This window comes from Ornithorhynchus anatinus, chromosome 10, assembly GCF_004115215.2.
Source record: "Ornithorhynchus anatinus isolate Pmale09 chromosome 10, mOrnAna1.pri.v4, whole genome shotgun sequence".
In the NCBI taxonomy this organism is placed as follows: Eukaryota; Metazoa; Chordata; class Mammalia; order Monotremata; family Ornithorhynchidae; genus Ornithorhynchus; species Ornithorhynchus anatinus.
In genome coordinates this window covers 6,731,140-6,751,155 of record NC_041737.1, presented here as the reverse complement: position 1 = coordinate 6,751,155, position 20,016 = coordinate 6,731,140, and the positions used below count along the sequence as shown (strand labels likewise).

The 20,016-nt window shown below is 46.6% G+C and overlaps 1 protein-coding gene across 2 annotated transcripts; it reads right to left on the bottom strand.

Moving 5' to 3' along the window:
• Positions 1-10,921: 10,921 nt before the first annotated feature.
• Positions 10,922-19,671, bottom strand: CSN3 (casein kappa). 2 transcript variants are annotated; one of them, XM_029072660.2, is made up of 5 exons: positions 19,539-19,671; positions 16,479-16,539; positions 15,597-15,629; positions 13,067-13,527; positions 10,922-11,104 (listed from the first exon to the last, which is right to left on the bottom strand). In XM_029072660.2, exons 2-4 carry the CDS (start codon positions 16,530-16,532, stop codon positions 13,111-13,113), a joined length of 504 nt encoding a protein of 167 aa, XP_028928493.1. In that variant the 5' UTR covers positions 16,533-16,539; positions 19,539-19,671; the 3' UTR covers positions 10,922-11,104; positions 13,067-13,110.
• Between the last annotated feature and the right edge of the window lie 345 nt (positions 19,672-20,016).

Here is a 20,016-nt window from a genome sequence, read left to right as displayed (position 1 = left end):
GACAATAGAGAGGGCAGAGGCCGTTAGAGCCTGAACAAAGCAAAACTACTATTGTTGGAAAAAGAATTTCTGAATCCACATATACATATACTAACACTGCAAACTAGGAGAAGCAGCGTGGTGCAGTGGAAAGAACACGGGCTTTGGAGTCAGGGCTCATGTGTTCGAATCCCAGCTCTGCCACTTGTCAGCTGTGTGACTGTGGGCAAGTCACTTAACTTCTCTCTGCCTCAGTTTCCTCATCTGTAAAATGGGGATTAAGACTGTGAGCTCCACGTGGGACAACCTGATTCCCCTGTGTTTACCCCAGTGCTTAGAACAGTGCTCTGCACATAGTAAGCACTTAACAAATACCAACATTATTAGGAATTTAACTTTCCTTAAGCAGCCCCCACCGATGTAGATAAAGTGCTGAAAGAAGAGAACCTAGAGGGAATTTTCACTGCTGTCATTTCCTCAGTGACCCTTATGGCCCAGATAGACAGATCCAAGCTTGGCCTTGGCAGACGAACCTCAGGTTGGGAGCACCTGAGGAAAACAGTGGCTCATTCAAGAAACAGCATGGCCTTGTGGAAAGAAGATGGGCCTGTGAGTCAGAGAACCTGGGTTCTAATCCCACTTGCACCATTTGTCTGCTGTGACCTTGGGCTAGTCTCAATTTCTCTGTGCCTCAGTTCCCTCATCTGCAAAACGGGGATTCAACATCTGTTCTCCCTTCTATTTAGATCGTAAGTCCCATATGGGACTTGATCACGGTGCTTGGCACAGAGTAAACTCTTAACAAATGTTATTATTATTATCATAACTATTTTTCTACACAGCCTCCAGGCCCAACTAGGGAGACCTGTCAGTAGTAAATCCTCCTCCTTCTCAATATCCTTCCTTGTCTTTGGTGATGATGTTATATGCAGAACCAGAGGGAGAGGCCAATGCCTGAACTCAGCCCTGCTTGAATATGTGCCCGTTTGCAACTTCCCAAGGCTCTGCTATTTCCTCGCCATCCCACCTCCACTTGCCAGCTTCCTCTAGACCATCAGACTATCCATAACCCATAATAACATTACCTCTTTTCTCTGAATTGAGGCGTTCTCCTGTAACACCTTCAGAGAGTGGCCCCAGTTCCTACTTCTATGAAGTAAGTGGGGTTAACTTCGGATGTAAGCTGCTCTTCTATAGAAGTGGAGGGGTCAATTCCAAAAGAAACTACAGAATTGGTGGCCTCCACCTTGTGCCTGTTGGAATCACCGGCAATAAAGATGATGGCACCATCTGACAAGGAAGAGGGGCCTGCCCAGCTGGGAGCAGAATCTTCCGTGGACACAACAGAGTAATCCTTGGGCTCAGTTACATCAATTACCAAGATAGTAGGTTTCACTTCCTCCTCCTGAACAGTAGTGTCGGCTTCAGGCGAAATATCTTCGCTTGTAGGGATATTTGCTCCATTTAGAAAGAGAGTGTCTGCCTTTTCTGTGGCTGTGGCGTCCTCCTCGGTGAAGGTGTTTCTCTCTAGAGAATAAGTTACATCGGTGGTGATGAAGCCATCTTCTGTGGGGAAAGCTATGGTGAGGAAATTGTTGGTGTCTTCCTCTGCGAAGGGAGATACTTGAGTCTCAGATTGAGTGAGGACCTCAGCTGAAGAAGACCCCAAAGAGCTAGCTGCATCCGGCAAAGTGATGGGCACCTCCACGGAAGATAGAGGCTCATCACTTGTAACTTGAACCGGATCACCATCACCCTCTGTGGTATTAGAGGCATCCCCTGCAATGGTCCTGCCATCATCCCTGGAGATGACAGAGACATCTGCCCCATCTGAAGTCGACCTGGGTGGGATGTAGTCAAATATGAGGAAGTAGGTTGGGCGGGAGTTGGTTGGGTAGGAATAGGGTGTGAAGGAGTAGGGTGGGACGGAGTCAGGTGGGAGGGAGTCAGATGAGAGGGAGTAGGATGGGAGGAAGTAGAATGAGAGGAAGTTGGATGGGAGGGAGTAGCCTGTGACAGAGTAAGTTGTGATGAAGCTGAATGGGAGAGGATTGAATGAGAGGGGGTTAGATAAGAGGGAGTCAGATGGCAGGGAGTAAGATGTGACAGAATAAGAAAGGAGGGAGTCCAGTGGGAGGGAGTTGGATGGGAAAGAGTTGGAAATGATGGAGTCAGAAGGGAGAGAATCATATGTGACCGAGTAGGATGGGAGGGAGTAGGACAGGAAGGAGTCAGACGAGAGGGATTTGGATAGAAGGGGTTTGGGTGGGAGGGAGTCGGGGTTGGGTGGGAGGAAGGTGGAGGTGCTGGAGTCAGATGAGAAGGAGGAGACTTGAGCCTTGATGACCCTGACCCCAGGTGCTGCAGTAGCAGTGGTGGGAGAAGTATCTTTTGGCAGGGAAGCTGGAGTTTCTTCCTCCTGGATGGCCAGATTTGGGGTGGGGGCAGGTGGGGCAAAGGGAGGTGCTGTCAGGGCATGTGAGGAGTGATTTGTGGTCACCACGGACCCAGTGTCTTCTGCAACAGGAACAATTCGATCAGCTGGAGCCGACAAGGTGACATCATTCCTAAAGGTGAAAGAGTCGTCCGACGGGGTAGCGACCCTAGAAGTGAGATCAGTGTCGGTTGTGAGACCAGTTGCAACCTCCATGGTGGAGGTAGACTCGGTTCCAGGGGCGCTAGAATCGTTCTTAGGGACCCAGGTCAGCTCCTGGGAGGTGTTGAACTGGGTAGCCGAGGTCAAATGACCTTCATCTACAGGAAGAGTAGCAGGAGTTGTGTCAGAAGCTGAGGTGCTTGGGGCAGAAGCTAAGATCATAATCTGCAAGAGGTCAGATGCCCTAGAGAGGAGGCTTTTAGGTTCAGCAGGAAGCACTGGGTTACTTAGAGGGAGAGGGTTGATTAATTGATCGCTTGCTTGATTTGGGATCTGGGAAGAGAAAATCCCAGAATGCCAGACGAGACTAGCCGAGTCGTTGCTGGAAGAGGTGACTTTGGCGACGGCTGCTGTTGGCTCGGACCTGGGAGGCGTGGCTTCAGCTTCTCGGGTCAGGGCAGGTGTCCAGAACCCTGCAGGAGAGTCATTGTCAGCCTCTGGGAAGGATGGATCCCCTCCCGGTGAAGAGGCTTCCGTTCCAGAGTCCTTCTGTTCCGGAGCAGCTGCTGGCTTGGAAAAGTCCCCTGAGTTGCTGCTGACTACACGTGTAGGCCCAAATCTATCAGGCGTGGGGCCAGAGGCTTCCTCCACGGGTTGAGTGGCAGTCAATGGCGTGACGGTGGTGTCAACTGCGGCTTTCCTGTCTCTGTAGACGGGAGGCGGAAGGGGTTTGGCCGTGAGAGGAGTCAAGGTTTTAAGGATGGCACTGTTTCCCATCTTCATGAAAGACCCTTCCGTTGTAAGAAGAGGTCCGCCTGTTATACTGGCTGTGGGGTCTACCTCAAAATCAGACAAAGTAAATGGAACTCCTTGGGCTGGGAGGCTTGGCTGCATCTTTGAGCCAGTGGTCTCAGTCTGCAGGATGAGGTTCTCGCCTAACAGTGTGGGATCTTCTGATCCGGAGAGCGTGGCATCTCCTGTTGGCATCCTAGTGACCTCTTCACCCGTAGAACTGAAGGCAGCACCCCCAGGGATGAGGGGGTACTTGGCAGGTTGGGCAGCAGTCGCTGGGGTGGTATCAATAGCACTTTCCACGTCTCCATCTGCACGGGAGCTAGGTCCAGCTACAAGGGGGCCGAGAGAAATGACGGGAGCAGCAACTTCAGGTGAACGGATCATTTGAGCCCTTGGGGTTTGAGCTCCCAACATCCTTTCTGTGGCATCAGCCGCTGGGGCCTTGCTGTCCTCCCCAGGACTGAAAGTATCAGGGGCAGAGGTTACGTTGGCTTTAGGACCGGGGACGACTTGCCCAAGGGGAGGGAGCCAAGCGGCCATTGACATGTTTTCTGCTCTGGAGGGACCTCGATCCCAGCCTGCTACAGTGGGATCTGCTAGCCCTAGATCAGTGGATCTGACACCCTCTTTGACCTCAGCAGCTGCATTAGTCTCAAAGAGAAATGCATTGGTCCAGCCGGGAGCAGCTACGGTCAGGCTGGAATCCGGGTCAGGGGTCATAGGGAGATCAGTGGACACCGGGGTGCCGATTGTTGGGACAGAGGAATCAGGTCCATTTCCGCTGTCTTGTCCGCTGGGGTCATTTTCTCCAAAGCCAAATGTAACGAAGTCAGGTATAGATGAAGGGAAGGGGTCTTTAGACAGAAATGTAGCACCTTCAGCTGGTCCTCTGCTGGCCTCAAATTCACCATCCCCAAAGGTCAGAACTGAAGCAAACTCCTGAGCTGGAGAAGGAGCAGTTGCAACATTAGCCGTTTCTTCAGTCGCGTAATGAATCGGGTCTGCTCCCAGGGTGGGGGCGTCTTTACTGTGGGCGGAGGGACTTCTTGAAAAATCTAGGGAATAATCCTCAGTTCCAGACTCAACCGTGCTCTCCACAAAATCCAGGGAGTCCTTGCTCACTGTCGCGGTCCCCGACACCAGAATGGGGTACCCTCCTTTGGGGACACTGTCCTTCTCTAAAAAGGTTTCAGAAGCTGAACCATAATCTGGGCCAGCTGAAGGACTGATGGACTCGATGGTTTCTTCTGCAGTTGGGAGCGTGAGGGCATCAGACCGGAGGGGACTTATGTTGCCCTTCCTGATTGTGTCTCCTGCAGTGGCCTGTTCCCTGGATTTGACGACTTGGGCGTCAGCCAGGGAGACAGCAGCACTCCCTGTAGCCACGGTGGGGTTTGGCAGTGAGACAGGGAGGACTTCTAGGTTGGAAGGAGGGAACCAAGTAAAACCTTCTGAAAGACTGGTTTCATCAGGCTCAGCGACAGCACAGTCCTCCTCGAAGGTGGGGTTTTTCGCTTCAATCAGGGTCACTAGAGGCTCATGGAGGGCAGCTGCTGGCTCAGGGTCTTTCTCCCACCGGATTGTGGTGTTTATTGTAGAATCTGCTCTTGGATTCACCCCATCCAAGCCAAGACTCGGGGCATCAGCGGAGAGAGTAACCGTGGCTGGGCCGGCAGCTGAAGATGATGCCGTGACGTCATCCCCGGGGTGGGTGACGTTGGCCTGGAGAACGGTGACTTCTCCCAGAACGGCGGGGGCCCCCGTCTCATCCTCGGGTTCGGCAGAGTCGGGGTTGGAGACGGTGGCATCGCCCGTGGGCACGGTGGCTCTCCTGGAAGAGGGGATGGGGCCAGCTGAAGAAGTCAAGTTGTCAGCGGGCGCTCTGGGGATGACAGAATCCGTAGCCACACTGTCCACGGTGGCGGCCGTCTGTTCAGGAAAATCCAATGTGGCATCCTTTGCAATGAGTGCAAAATAAGTGGCGGAGGCTGGTGTGGGGATCCTGGATGTGGTGGAGGCTGTGGCGGGGAGACTGGACAGAACAGAGGCCATGTTAGGGTGCTTGGCTGAGATGGAAGCTGTGATAGGATACCTGGCTGGGACAGAGACCACGATGGGGTGACTGGCTGGGGCAGAGGTCATGATGGGTGGCCTGACTGGGATGGAAGCCACAATGGGACACCTGGCTGGAACAGAGACTGAGGCAGAATTGGGAAGAGGAGCCAAGACTGCTCTCCTTCTCCCTGTCTGACCGGCAAGGACCGTGGCTAAGATAGAGATCATCAATTTTGCTTTCTCCGTGACAGGCCCTGAGCGGTGAGCTGGATTAGAGGCAGGCAAGGAGTGGCTAGCGAGAATCAGGGCAGGGGCGGAGCGGCGAGCTGGAGCTGGTTCAGGCATGGAGAGAGGAGATGAAGAGCGGTGAGCTGGATTAGGGGCAGGCATGGAGTGGCCAGCGAGAACTAGGGGAGAGGGGGACCGGCGAGCTGGAGCTGTCTCAGGCACCGAGAGAGAAGATGAAGAGGGTACAGACATCCCTGTCTTAGTAGAACGGCCAGCCCCACTCCAGGCCCTGGCAGAGTGGCGAGAGCCAAGCCAGAGAAGAGCGGAGAAACGGGTTACTCCATTAGTTGTTGGAAAGTATCGCAAGGTGGTCTTTGCTGCAGGAGAGGGCCTTTTCATTGGATGGGCCGGTGAAGTTTTTCTTGTGCCCGTTCTTCCCAGGAACAGCTGCCTTAGTACCCCAGGGTTAGAAGGATCCAGGCTTGGCAGAGTCCAACTGGGAGCATTCTGAAAGGGGTGATTGGAAGACAAACTCTGCTTTGACTGCTGTCGTCTCTTGGGCCTCATACTGACCTGAAGGGAAGAACAATTTTGTCACATCGATGCCGAAGATGGAGAAGCAGCGTGGCCTAGTGCCTCTGAGTCAGAATGACCTGGGTTCTAATCCCAGCTCTGCCACTTGTCTTCTGTGTGACCCCTCGGGCAAGTCATTTCTCTAGGCCTCAGTTCTCTCATCTATAAAATGGGGATTAAGACTGTGAGCCCTATGAGGGACAGTGTTGGTGTCTGACATGATTATCTTGCCTAGTATGGCACTTAGTACAGTGGCTGGCACACAGTGAGCACTTAAAAACCCCATTATTATTATTATTTTTACAATAGAGCACGGATCTGTGAGTCAGAAGACCTGTGTTCTAATCCTGGCTCTGTCACTTGCCTCTCATGTGGCCTTGTACAAATCACTTCATTTCCCTGTGCTTCAGCTTACCTCATCTATAAAATGGGGATTAAAACTGTGATCCCCATGTGGGACATGGACTGTGTCCATCCTGATTAGCTGATATCTACCCCAGTGCTTAGAACAGTGCCTGGCACATAGTAAGCACTTAACTGATACCATTTAAAAAAATGTTTTATTAAAATAAAAATATATTCTCCCCTCGCCCCCCATGCCCCCACCCCCCAGCCAAAATCATCCATTACTATGAGAAATGCTGGGTGAAAGGGAAAAACTGAGGGATTCTCCTTCTCCTTTCGCAAGAAAAAAGCACAGTTGATTGAAAAAATAAAGAGAATTATGCCCCCAGTATTAGTGGTTTCTTTTTTAAACGAAAGGGGAGAAAGGTGTGAGGATGTTTAGTTGCAAGCCAAGATAGTTGGCCTGCAAAGGGGTGGCCTAGGTTAGTGGAGATAGAGAAGTAAATTTCAGGGTATCACTGCTCAAGACTGGCCCCAGGGAAAGCTTGGCATAATACTAATTCTGGCATTAACTATGTGCCAAGCACTGGGGTAGATACAAAATAATCAGAATGGTTGTGGTCCTTGTCACATTTGGGGCTCTCAGTCTAAGTAGGAGGGAGAATAGGTACTTCATCTCCATTTTACAGATGAGGTAACTGAGGCACAGATAAGTTAACTGATTTACCCAAGATCATATCCACCACTGGCAAGTGGTGGAGCTGGAATTAGAATTCAGGTTCTCTGACCCCCAGTCCTGTGCTCTTTCCACTAGGCCATACTGCTTCTCCAGCAGCCGACTACCAGTTTCACAGAGTCAGTGAAGACCACTAATGCTCACCGAGCCAAAGAGGGATGCTGGTGCTCACAGAGGCTGAGAAGAGCACACTTGTTCACAGAGCCAGTGAGGAGCACTAATAGTCACAGAGCCAGGGAAGAGTACGGACACTCAGAGTCAGTGGAGAGCACCGGAGCTCACAGAAACACAAAGAGCATGTACGTTCAGAGCCCGTGAAGATAACAGACCCTCAGAGCCGGTGGAGAGCCTTGGTGCTCACAGAGCTGGTGAGGAGCACTGATATTTATAGAACCAGTGAAGAGCATGGACACTCCTCAGCCAGGGGAGAGCACTGAAGTTCACAGAGCCAGTAAAAAGCACAGACACTCAGAGTTAGTAAAGAGCAGATACTCAGGGCTAGAGGACACAGAAGCTCGTGAAGAAACCTGATGCTCACAGAGCCAGTGGAGCACTAATTCTCAGAGCCTGTGAAGAGCACCACTGAAAGTCACTGAATTAGTCAAAACCACGAAAACTCACCGAAAAGCCAACGGTCAAGGCTAAGATGATCACAGACAGGATTAGAGTCTTCATTGTGATCTATTGCCCCCTGTAAGATAACACTTTGTTATGGTGTTCCAAAGCAAAACTAATTCCAGTCAGTTTTTCTTTGCCTCAGTGAATACTATTTAAAAACTCTTCCTGAACATCAACATAAAAAGATGAATTTATTGTATAATAAAATATGCCTACATTAAAAAATGCAAGTATTTTGTCTCAGTGCATGACCAAGCATGTCACTGTTAATAACAAATGGAACTAAATAGAGAAGAAAGCAGAATTATAATGGGAGATGTGTGGTCAGTGAAATGTCTCCCAAAGGAAGGAGCAATAGGTAGTGGAGTAAAAACAAATCAGATTGGTAAATAAAATCAGATTGCATCCCCCCACCACCCACCCCAGGGAAGATTCTGGAGCACGACAAAATTATAATCAGTGGCGGAGTCTCTGAGAGTTCGGTCAGATCAAATCTAATTTTCTGTCCCTATCGCTAACCTTCCCAGCAAATATTTAAAAGGAGTTTGGATTAGTGAAATGGGTACCATTAACAGGGTCTTTCCTTTCTGTCTTGGGTGGCGGGACCCTCTAGTCCTCTTCTTCCAGCTTCTTATTTCCTCAAGGTGAAAGCCAAAAGCCAGGTGAATCTTAATCTAGTTAGTCACCCTCCTCTCTTCCTCCTCCTCCTTTCTCCTATTGGGGAGAGATAGGACACACAAAGAATGGTATCTTCTTCCTAATTCTGCCTTTGTTTCAGGATTATCCCAGAATCAACCCCATCTACTGAAAACACATATTGCCCTTTGTGTTTCATCTCCAAAGAACTGAGTGACCTATTATTTTATCTTCATGTTGGAAGAGGCAGGGGTATGATTGTAAATCCTCTGGCATCATCCAGGTTTTTAACTCTCAACTTTCTAGGCCTACCTTCCCTCACCATTTCAGAATGTTTAAAGAGAGAAGAGAAGCTCAATCTCACAGGTATGCTTTGGGTGTTGCTACGTCATCGAGTGTTCAACACTCCACTGGATCGTTACCGCCTTGTTTCTTCTGTTATACTGTTATATTTTCCCAAGCTCTAACAGGGTGTTGCACTCCATAATTACTCAATAAATATCATTACCAACTAGATTTCTGTTGTACTCTCTCGAAGTTCTACGTACAGTGCGCTGCACATACTAAGTGCTCTAAATTCCACTGATGATTGTCCTTTCCCGATACAGTGCTGTGCACGCAGTAAGCGCTCATTCCTAGCCCACAGCGAGCTCACCATCTACAGGGGGAGACAGACATTAATACGAATGAATTACTTATAATGTATAATTTAAAGATATGTACATAGGTGCCGTGGGTTTTGGGGGTGGGGTGAATATCAAATGTCCAAAGGTCACAGATCCAAGTCCAAAGACGACACAAAAAGGAGTCTGGGAAAAGAGGGCTTAATCAGAGAGGAAGGGAGTTCCAGGCTAGAGGCAGGACAGGGGAAAGGGGTCGGGGGTGAGATAGACGAGATCGGGGTATAATGAGTAAACTGGACCTACAGGAGTGGAGTGTGAGGGTTGGGCTGGAGTAGAAGATTACTGAGGTGAAGTAGTGTGGGGCGAGCTGATGGAGCACTTTAAAACTTTAAAAATGACTCCACAAACAGTAAGCACACACGAAAAAATATCAGCGGGCGATAAAAGTGGAAGAAATTCTACATTTACAGCACGTTCCCTTGTGCAGACATTGCCCTGCCCCTCTGTGGCCTGTAGGAATGTGGCTAGCCGACCCAGGCTCCATGGGGCCCCTGGCATATCGTCTGTCCATGAGATAGTTACCTTCACAGCCTGAGGGATTGTGCCTGAAGTAGAACAAAGAATAATGTTGGCAGAACAGTGGGACTGACATTCAACATTCTTTTCCATGAAATTTGAGATGGTGGCTGGGAAGACAGAAAAGCCATCCATACTTTAGCCTGTCACGCTGATTTGATCAGTAATGAGATTTAGTCCCTTTCTCTTTTATGGGCGCCGTGGGCCTCAGAATACTTTTCTGACCTTCCGGGAAGATTGGTGGAGAGACTGTGGTTTATCATTTCACAGGTAAAAATTGTGGTGTAGTGACCTCCCACTCCAGTAATTTGAAATGTGGTAACAGGAAAGGTTGGGATGAGAATATTCATACAGCTGTTTCATTCTGATACTCATGTACTATTTTCTGCTGTGTCCTTCTCCTTTTTTTTTAATGGTATTAGTTAAGTATTTACTATATGCCAGGCACTGTTCTAAATGCTAAGATAGATACAGGCTCATCAGATGGGACACAGTCCCTGTCCAACATGGGGCTCACACTCTTAAGCTCCATTTTACAGATGAGGTAACCGAGGCAAAGGGAAGTGAATGGACTCACCCAAGGTCACAGAGCAGAATAGTGGCGGACCCAGGATTAGTATCCAGGCCCTTCTGACTGTTGGGTCTGTGCTCTATCCACTAGGCTATGTTGCTTCCCTTCCTGCTCCCACTGTTTATAATTTCATCTGCCTTGGTCACCCCATTCGATTGTGAAGTACTTGAAGGTAGCAATTGTCTTGTTTCTGTTGCATTCTCCCAAGCGCTTAGTACAGTATTTCACACTTAGTAAGTGCTCATTAAATACCACTGATGAGCTAGGATCAGAACCCATGACCTCTGACTCCAAGCCCCGGCTCTTTCCACTAAGCTATGCTGCTTCTCATGGTTGGTAGCAGAGTTGGTAGTTTCAGAGCCAAGTTGGGCTTGGGTGGCCAGTGAGGGGATTTGTGAACACTGAGGAGGTGACAGGGGACACACCAGGTGAAAAATGAGTTGTCAAGTGAGAAACTAGACAAATGACCTCCGTAGCTGGGATGCGTTATGGTTCAGCCTTTCTTTCTGATCTGTTTCCTTAGTGCCAGACCCCTGAAGGCCACTGAGAGTGTCTAGATGAGAGAGAGAATCCACTTAAGTAGAGTCAAGTAGTTGCATTCAACAAGGTTTATTGGGTAGGAGCAAAAGATGCAAGAAACGACCCAGCCGTGAAAGGTGACAGGAATGGAAAGAGCCCATGTTCCTAGAATCACGCCATCTCCGACTGAAACCAAGCAGCTTAGATTCTTCAAGTGGTAGAGAGAAAACTTGAGACTTTTCTTCCAACAGGACCTGGAAGAAATCAGGGATGTTGAGATTTTCATTTCACAGTTGCTAAACTGGGCTTTCCTTATCCACACATATTTTACAAACCTTCCTGGGTGACTCTGAAAATCTTCTAGACTTTAAGCCCACTGTGGACAGGGAATGTGTCTGTTACACTGTTATAATGTACTCTCCCAAGCGCTTAGTACAGTGCTCTGCACACAGTAAGACAATAAATATAATTGATTGATTGATTTATAGGGAATGAGAAGCCTGGCCTTTGTCCCCAAAGCAGCTGACAATTCCAAGTTCTTCCCATAGGTGCTTTGGATATGAGCCACTCAATCAATCTTAGTCAATCCTATTTAGGGAGCACTTACTGTGTGCAGAGCACTGTACTAAACACACGGGAGAGTACAATATAACCATAAACACATTCCTTGCCCAGCCCCAGGGACAAACTTCCAGGGACACAACTAAGGGTTCAGGACTAGGTGATGCGAATGGCTCACGGCAGCAGGTTCATCCTCACTCTCTGGGATCCGTATATCCTGAAGAACTGCTAAGTAGAGGAGTCTGAATGTTGGGTGGCCAGTGACAAAACAAAAAAAAAACCAGACTGAGGGGATTCTGTGAGTGTTGGGCTGAGCAAATAGTGTAACACAATGGGGTCACACGGAACCTAGAGGCCAGAGGAGGCTTCCGGGGGCAAACCCTGACTGCTTGGCCTAGTGGATAGAGCATAGATCGGGTTCAAATCCCATCTCTGTGGCTTGTATGCTGGGTGATCTTGGAGCAAGTCACTTCAGTTCTCTGTGTCTCAGTTACCTATCTGTAAAATGGGGATTAAGACTCTGAGCCCTATGAAGAACAGGGGTTGTGTCCAACCTGATCAACTGTAGCTGGAGAAGAGAAGGACATGGGTGATTTACTGTCTTCAAGACTACAAAAGGCTCCTGATAGTCATATTCATACTGACCAACGATTCTCCCTGTCCACTCATTCTCCATTTCCTCTGAAGACTAGACAAAGAGCAAAGGGGAGAACTTCAGTTGCCCACAAGGAAGGGCTTCTGGACTACCTAGAGATAAATCACTGCAATAGGCCATTAAGGATGGCAGTGGGATCTTTATCCATGGAGATCTTTAAGGAAAGAAGAGACATGTTTAGACTGTAAGCTCCTTGTAGGCAGGGAATGTATCTACCAACTCTGTTGCATTGTACTCTCTCAAGCACTTAGTAGAGTACTTTGCACACGGAAAGCATTCAATAAATAATATGATTAATTAATTGGTTGATTGATCGACACCCTTATCTCCAGGATGGTTTATTCATTCTCTTATGTGGAGTGTGGAGGCAAGGGGGTGGGGGTGGGGTCCAAGGAGGGCAATGACCTCTGGAAGCTCTGTCCATCTGTCCAACTCTGGAATTCTGAATACATAATGACAAGCATTCCAGCCACACCAGCGACTGTGTCTTAGGTGAACTCTATAGGAATGGTGGAAGTGTCACCTATATTTAGAATCCTGAATGAAAATCTGAAAGCCAAAGAAACGTCTCCCTTAAAGATTTGAAAAACCAAACCTCACAAAATAACCTCACAAAATTCCCAGAGTGGGATATTGACCATTCATTACCACCAGCCCTTTAGCTATTTTTATACTAATTTTTCTTATAATGAGGTTCCTACTTGTTACACTGCTTGTTACAGTGAGGAATCGTGTCTCCTGACTCTGTTACACTTCTTAGAACGGTGCTTAGAACAGTGTCCAGAGAAAGCACTCAATAAAATCCTACAGGTTGAACCTCTATCTACAAGTGCAATTTCCATTTTTAGCTTTGTTCTTCCACTGCTTTTAGGATTGTTCCAATATTAATTGATCATTTAGTGGGGGTGCGAATTAGAACCAGAAAGCACTGAAAGACATGAAGTTATCCCGAGTCGGGAGCTGTGGGGCAGGAGGTCAGCTTTCTCTACTTGTCCTTTACCTGTGTCTCTTCTTCACCAAAGTTCTCCCCGTTGGGGTTTTCTTTCAGGGTTGGAGGGGGGTTTGGGCCTCAGGGGTAGCAGTCAGTGGGGCAGTGGTAGGAGGCTCTGGGGTATTGGCGGAGGAATCGACAGGGGGCTGTGGAGTTTGGCTGGTCACAGGGGGGTTTCTGGGAGTGGTTGGGGTTTGAGGGTCGTAATAGATGGGATGAACAATGGGAAAGAAAGGTGGGGGTAATTCGGGGAACATGAGAAATGGTAATATATTTGGGATTTGGAAATTAAATCTGGGCAGAACATAGGGGCGTTGGTGCTCAGGGTTAATTGCGTTGGGATGGGGAACATTTAGAAGTGGATAGGGGTAAGAAGGACGTGGGATGTTTCTCTCAGGCTTGTCCTGGACTCTAAAGAGAAGACTTGGCTTGAGCCTCAGCCTCCACCATCTTTCTTCACTCTCGCTGGACTGCAGAGAAAAGACAAGAAAAAGAAGCATCACTCAGTCCATCAGTGATATTTATCAAGTGCTTACTGTGTGTAGAGTACTGTACTGAGTGCTTGGGAGAGTGCAGTACAAGAGAGCTAATAGTCACGTTCCCTGCCCGCAGGGAGACTACAGTCTAGAGTGAAGACTGACATTAAAATAAATGAAAAATTACAAAAGTTCCTCTTCTCCCACTCTCTTCTACATTATCCTGACTTGTTCCCTTGTTTCTTCCCTGTTCCAGCCCCACAGCACTTCTGTGCATATCTGTAATTTATTCGTTTGTATTGATGTATGTCTCCCCCTGTCTAGACTGTTGAGGGCAGGAAATGTGTTTTTATTGTTGTATTGTACTCTCCCAAGAACTTAGTACAGTGCTCTGCACACAGTAAGTGCTCATTAAATTTGATTGAATGGATGAGTGAATATATGAATAAGTGAATCAGAGAAGCAGCATGGCTCAGTGGAAAGAGCCCGGGCTTGGGCGTCAGAGGTCATGGGTTCTAATCCCAGCTCAGCCGCTTGTCAGCTGTGTGGCTTTGGGCAAGTCATTTAACTCCTCTGTGCCTCAGTTCCCTCATCTGCAAAAGGGGGATTAAGACTGTGAGCCCCACATGGGACAACCTGATCAACTTGAATCCCCCCAGCACTTAGAAAAGTGCTTTGCGCATAGTAAGCGCTTAACAAATGCCATTATTATTATTATTATTATTATTATTATTATTAAGTGCTGTGGCACTGAGGGTGGGGTGAATAGTGAGTGCTTAAAAGATACAGATCCAAGTGCAAAGGAGATGCAGAAGGGAGTCGGGGGAAGGATTGGATTCTTATCCCGGGTCTGCCACTTGTCTGCTGTGTGAGCCTGGGCAAGTCACTAAAGTTCTCTGTGCCTCAGTTACTTCATTTGTAAAATGGGTATTAGGACTGTCAGCCCCATGTGGGATATGGACCATGTCCAACTTGATTAGCTTGTATCTACCCCAGTACTTAGAATGGTGCCTTAGAATTAAAAGAGAAATTAAAAGAGGAAGTAGGGGAAAAGAGGACTTAGTTGGGGAAAGCTTTTTAGAGGAGATGTGATTTTAGTAAGGCTTTGAGTGGTGGTCTGTCATATATGAAGAGAGAGGGAGTTCCAGGGCAGAGGAAGGATGTGTCATAGGGATCCGTGGCTAGATTGAAGAGAGTAGGTTGGTGTTAGAGGAGCTAAATGTCTGGGCTTGGTCGAAGTAGGAAATCAGGATGGTAAGGTAGGAGGAGGTGATCTGATTGAGTGCTTTGAAACCAATGGCAAGGAGTTTCTGTTTGATGTGCAGTTGGATGAGTAACTATTAGTGTAGAGACATATTATCTTTGGACATTGAGAAAGTTTGGGGCCATGGCTCCCTAAACCACCTAGGGCTTTGATAAGTCAGGGGATGTCAGGAAATCTTGGGATTTGGAATTTCCTGATCTGTATTCCTGGCACTGTGCAGCATGCCTTAGTATGGGCCTGAGTAAGAAGGATTTGGGTTCTAACCCCAGCTCTGCCACATGTCTGCTGTGTGACTTTAGGAAAGTGGCTTAACTTCTCTGGGCCTCTGTTTCTTCATCTGTAAAGAGAGACTAATATTGTGAGCCCCATGTGGGACAGAGACTGTGTCAACCTGATTATCTTGTTTCTTTCCCAGCACTTCAAACAGTGCTTGGGCACATAGTAAGTGCTTAATAAGTACTGTTTTATTATTACTATTATCATTATTACTATCATTATTATTATTTGGCTTTGGCTGGGTCTGCCTACCTACAAGAATGGAGGGCAGCCACCTGGGATCTCCACAGACATTCTACCTCCCAGTCAAAGTGATTTCAACAGATCCCACCTCAGACTTCCCAACAAAGGTTAGAAATCAATGGTGTCCAGTACACCACCTCAAAAATAGCCCAGGAAACCTCCCCATCCCCCAGCAGGCTGGAAATTCTATAGCAAAGTCCTGTTCCCTCCAACGTACATCTTTTCACCTTCCAGATAATTTACATGGATCACAGTGGTTAATAAAGTCAACGGAACTTACATCAAGCCTTTTCCATTTCTGCTCCTCTGCCACCTTCAATAAGGTTGAGAGAATTGAACAATGAAGAACAAATAAAAAGGAAAAAGAGTCAGGCTCAGGTTTGGGGCAAAATACCTTAAAATGTTCATTACACAGTGATAAAGGAAATAATAATCTTCAGAAGAATAGCTTTCAAGACTCCTGGCTTCTGTGGAAATGAATCTTTGGAAAATGTAATGGTAGGAACAGCCATAATAGGAATCCCGATCGAACAAAAGTTTTGTTAATCCTACAGATTTCAGATAAAGCTCAGGTGATAAAATCTTCTGGGGAAAGGGCTTCAACCAAAACTCCTCTATCACTGTTGTCTTTCTGAAATATCTGCTCCCTTTACTTGCTTCGTCTCAGTTAGAGTTCTTTGGTCCCCTCAAGCTAACTTTTACATGGTCTTTCACTCTCAATTCTCCTGCCTCTGACCCTTTGCTCACACCTTTATTACTATTGGCATTATTATTGTATTTTTTAAGCACTTACTATGCATCAAGCACTGTTCTAGGAGTGGTTTCCCTCCTCCCTCTAGGAGGTGTTACCCATGGTAACTGGCTTGGGAGAACATGGAGCCTTTAAACCTCCAGCAGGCTATTCAGACTTCGAGAGACCTAGGTTTGGTAGGAGGAATGGGTACAGTCTGCTTCGACCTTCAAGCATCCCTGAGGGAGACCGGGGAATCTGGTCCAAGGTAGCTGTGGCTCGATTTTCCGAGGACTGGGACTGTTCCTGATTGAAAATGGGGAAATATTTCTAATTCTAAGAGATATTCCTTAGACCCCCAAGTAGGGGGATTCTTTGTGGGAGCCAATCCAATGAGACACGGAGATAGCAGGGGAAAGCAAGGCTACTTACTGAGAAGCCAACGGTCATAACCAGGATGGCTCCAACTAGTAGTAGAGTCTTCATCTTCTCACTGACCGTGAAAATAAAATGAAAACCATCTCTTCATTATTTGCCACTGAATAGTAACTTAAATAAAACATAGTCATTATAGAAAGAGCTATTTAGAGGTTTCCAAAAGATAAGTCCTTGAAAGCTGAGGTGAAAAAGAAATGAAGATGAAAGACATCACCTGAATGCAAAGAATGATCAAAAAAGAAATGATTATTTTGTAGGGGGCTTTGCATAAGCTGTATCATGAATTCTCTAAATATCCCCGTGAGGGAAGTTGGCATTTTTTCACCACCTGAACTGGGAGCATGAAACAGAGGAGGTTACTTGCTTAAGGTGGCCCATATGGCCTAAGTCTGGGATTAAGGCCTGGAACACCAGATTCCAAGCTGCCCATTAGATTGTAAACTCCTTGAGGGCAGGGGCTGAATTAGCAAAGTCTCAATGCCTGCAGAAGGAAATAAAGGCAGGTTCATTAGGCAGATACCTGCATTCTACGAAGAAAACATAGCCAGCACAGAAGCAACGTGGCCTAGTGAAAAGAGCATGGGCCCGGGAGTCAGAGGATCTGTGTTATAATTCCACCTCCACCACTTGTCTGCTGTGGGACTTTGGGCAAGTCATTTAATTTCTCTGCGCCTCAGTTACCTTATCTGTAAGATGGGGATTAAGACTGTAAGTCTCATGTGGGACAGGGACTGTGTCCAACCTGATTAACTTGTATCTACCCCCAGCGCTTAGAATAGTGCTTGACACATAGTAAGTGCTTATCAAATACCATCATCATCATCATTACTTGCAGACTCTTTCGAGGAAATGCTCTACTGTAAACCCACTGAAGGCAGGAATTGTGTTTGCTAATTCTAATGAACTCTCCCAAGCCCTTGCTAAGTGCTCTGCACACAGTAGATACAAATCAATAAATATTATTGATTAAATGCATGATAAGTGTATTTTATTATTGCTGTAAATTTGTAATTCTTTTAGGTAACTAAATTACGCCATGGAATTCCATCAGCCCGACTGATTGGATTGATTCGTGTTACTTTGGCAAAGAAAGGCGACTTTACTCTTTAACTTCAGCCTTTTAAATTTAGCCTTTTAGCCTTTAGACTTTAGCCTTTTAACCTCAGGAATGAGTCTGTTTTCCCAAGACAACTCTCTTGGGTGACAACCAACTGGGCATCAGTTCTGTACTAGGCAGTGGGGTAAATATAAAACATTCAGGTTAGACCAGATCTCTGTCCCCCCTAGGGCTCACTGCCTAAAGCAGTGGGGGGAGAGCACTTATTTCATCCCCATTTTACAGATGAGGAAACTGAGACACAGAGAAAAGTGAGTTGGCCAAGATCACACAGCAGGCAAGTGCCAAATGTGGGATTGATTTCCTAAATTTTTTGTATATCTAGTTACTGAAGTCTTCAGGTGTTTTACATACCAAGCTCCCACACACAGCTATACAAATACATACCACACATGCACACATCTACATGTTATATTTTCCAAGCCCTTAGTATAGTTCACTGACCCAAGTGGATGCTCAATAACTTTTACTGCTATGACTCCAGCAGATATTTCTACTGCTACTGTTATTACAACATGGCTTAGTGGAAAGAGCCTGGGCTTGGGAATCAGATGTCATGGGTTTTAATCCCGGCTCCGCCACTTGCCCGCTGTGTGACTTTGGGCAAGTCACTTCACTTCTCTGGGCCTCAGTTCCCTCATCTGGAAAATGGGGATGAAGACGGTGAGCACCACATGGGACAACCTGATCACCTTGTATCTACCCTAGTGCTTAGAACAGTTCTCGGCACATAGTAAGCGCTTAACGAATACCATTATTATTATTATTACTACTACTGCTGCTCCTAGTACAACTATTATTATTTCAAACCCCTGCCCTGCACGAGGGAAAGTGATAAGTTTTTCTAGCCCACATTACCCTGGTAACTGTTTTAAGGGATGTATGTCCGCAGCATTTCCCTTTACCGTCAGGGATAGCTAAAGATACTGAGCAACACCTGAACTGTACCCACACATATTGCTCAAATATAGTTTAAAGGGCTCAATTGAAATTCCCTTCAAATTCATTCAAACCGACTATAAAGAAAATTACAATCATTAATCAGTTGACTGAATGAATGACAAACTCTAAAGAGAAAACCACCTTCTAAGAACCCCAACATTTTCCTTAGAAGAAAATTACACTCTCCTTTTACTTTCACATTCAACAAAGAACACAAAAGCGGAGAGGAGAAATCCTTCAAGACCACTCACTGACTAATAGAGAAATCATCAGGCGCACAGTCGCCACAAACAATCAATTCACAAGACAATCACACAGGGCTACTGATCTAATTAGCCGAGTCGAGGCATTATTTTAGTCCGGAAATCCTTTTCACCTGGCCTTCCCAGAGGGTGGAAATTTGATAGGCTGTGTAAGTCTGCTTGTCTGGATCTAGCGTACAGAGATAGGGTGACTAGATAACCAATCTGGAAAAAACAGAAACCCTGAAGCCCTGGTGAAGGGAGGGGTCTGGATGGGTTAGAAGTTCTATTCACCTGTCTCTTCTCCTTGTTCACAGAACATTTACCGATAGCACCGACCAGAAAACAAACATCAAGCTAAAGGGTGAAAGGAAGATCTTGTTTTTGGAAAGGACATTTTGGGTGTCTTGAGAACTTTTCTCAAGATACTACAAGCCCTGTCCCAGCAAAACAGTTACATCTGGTCACCCTTCCCATCTAAGCGAACCATATTAGTTGATCAAATTGGACAGAAATTCTTTATTTCTCAGACATTGTCCTGAGCCTCAACATTCTGAATGTCTCGTCTCCTTGATTTTGGCCGAGAAACATCACCAGTTCAAGTAAACATTAAGTTTCCCAGCTAGGTCTAAGAGGAATGAGGTCCAGTGAAAGTCTAAGATTTAAAACCTTGTTAGAAAGAAAACCAAGCAAAGGTGTAAGAATAAAGAAGAATTGGAATTCAAAGGTCTTTGGAGTTGACCAAGTAGATACCGTGATAGGGACTCTCCTCCCAGGTCTTTTCTAGGTGTTTTTCTTTCTCACGTCCAGCCAGGTGGAGTCGACTCTGGATTGGCTTAGCAGATGATTGAGTTGACTTCTTGGCTACTGTGGCCTCAGTAAAAAAAATTGAAGACTGAGAGTTTTAGTACTTTGGGAAAGTCAGTTCTTTTTCCTCCCCTCCTACTTTTTACCCAATAGGGAGGGCGATAAAAGAAATGTTTGACGCAGACAGGTTCAATTCTGGGTCAATACTGGAAAGTACCATTAAGAAGAAGGTGAAAAATTGCACTTTCTCCCAAGTTGGCAGGAAGACTTATGGTGATTTATGTCTCTGTGGAAGAGAAGGACCATTAGATAGGGGATGTCTTATTATAGTACCTGTCTTCTGAATTTTCTAATCCTTCCTCTTTACCGTTTTAGCTATTTTGCATATGAGAAAAATAAATTCATCAACAGTTAAGACTGAACA

What these genes read in the sequence shown, in the direction of transcription:
- CSN3 (XM_029072660.2), bottom strand. Translation starts at nt 16,532, where the DNA reads ATGAAGACTCTACTACTAGTTGGAGCCATCCTGGTTATGACCGTTGGC. An exon ending in TTATGACCGTTGGCTTCTCA is followed by an intron (nt 15,630 to 16,478) that starts GTAAGTAGCCTT and finishes ACCTTATTGAAG; the next exon opens with GTGGCAGAGGAGCAGAAATG. An exon ending in AGAAATGGAAAAGGCTTGAT is followed by an intron (nt 13,528 to 15,596) that starts GTAAGTTCCGTT and finishes TTTTCTCTGCAG; the next exon opens with TCCAGCGAGAGTGAAGAAAG.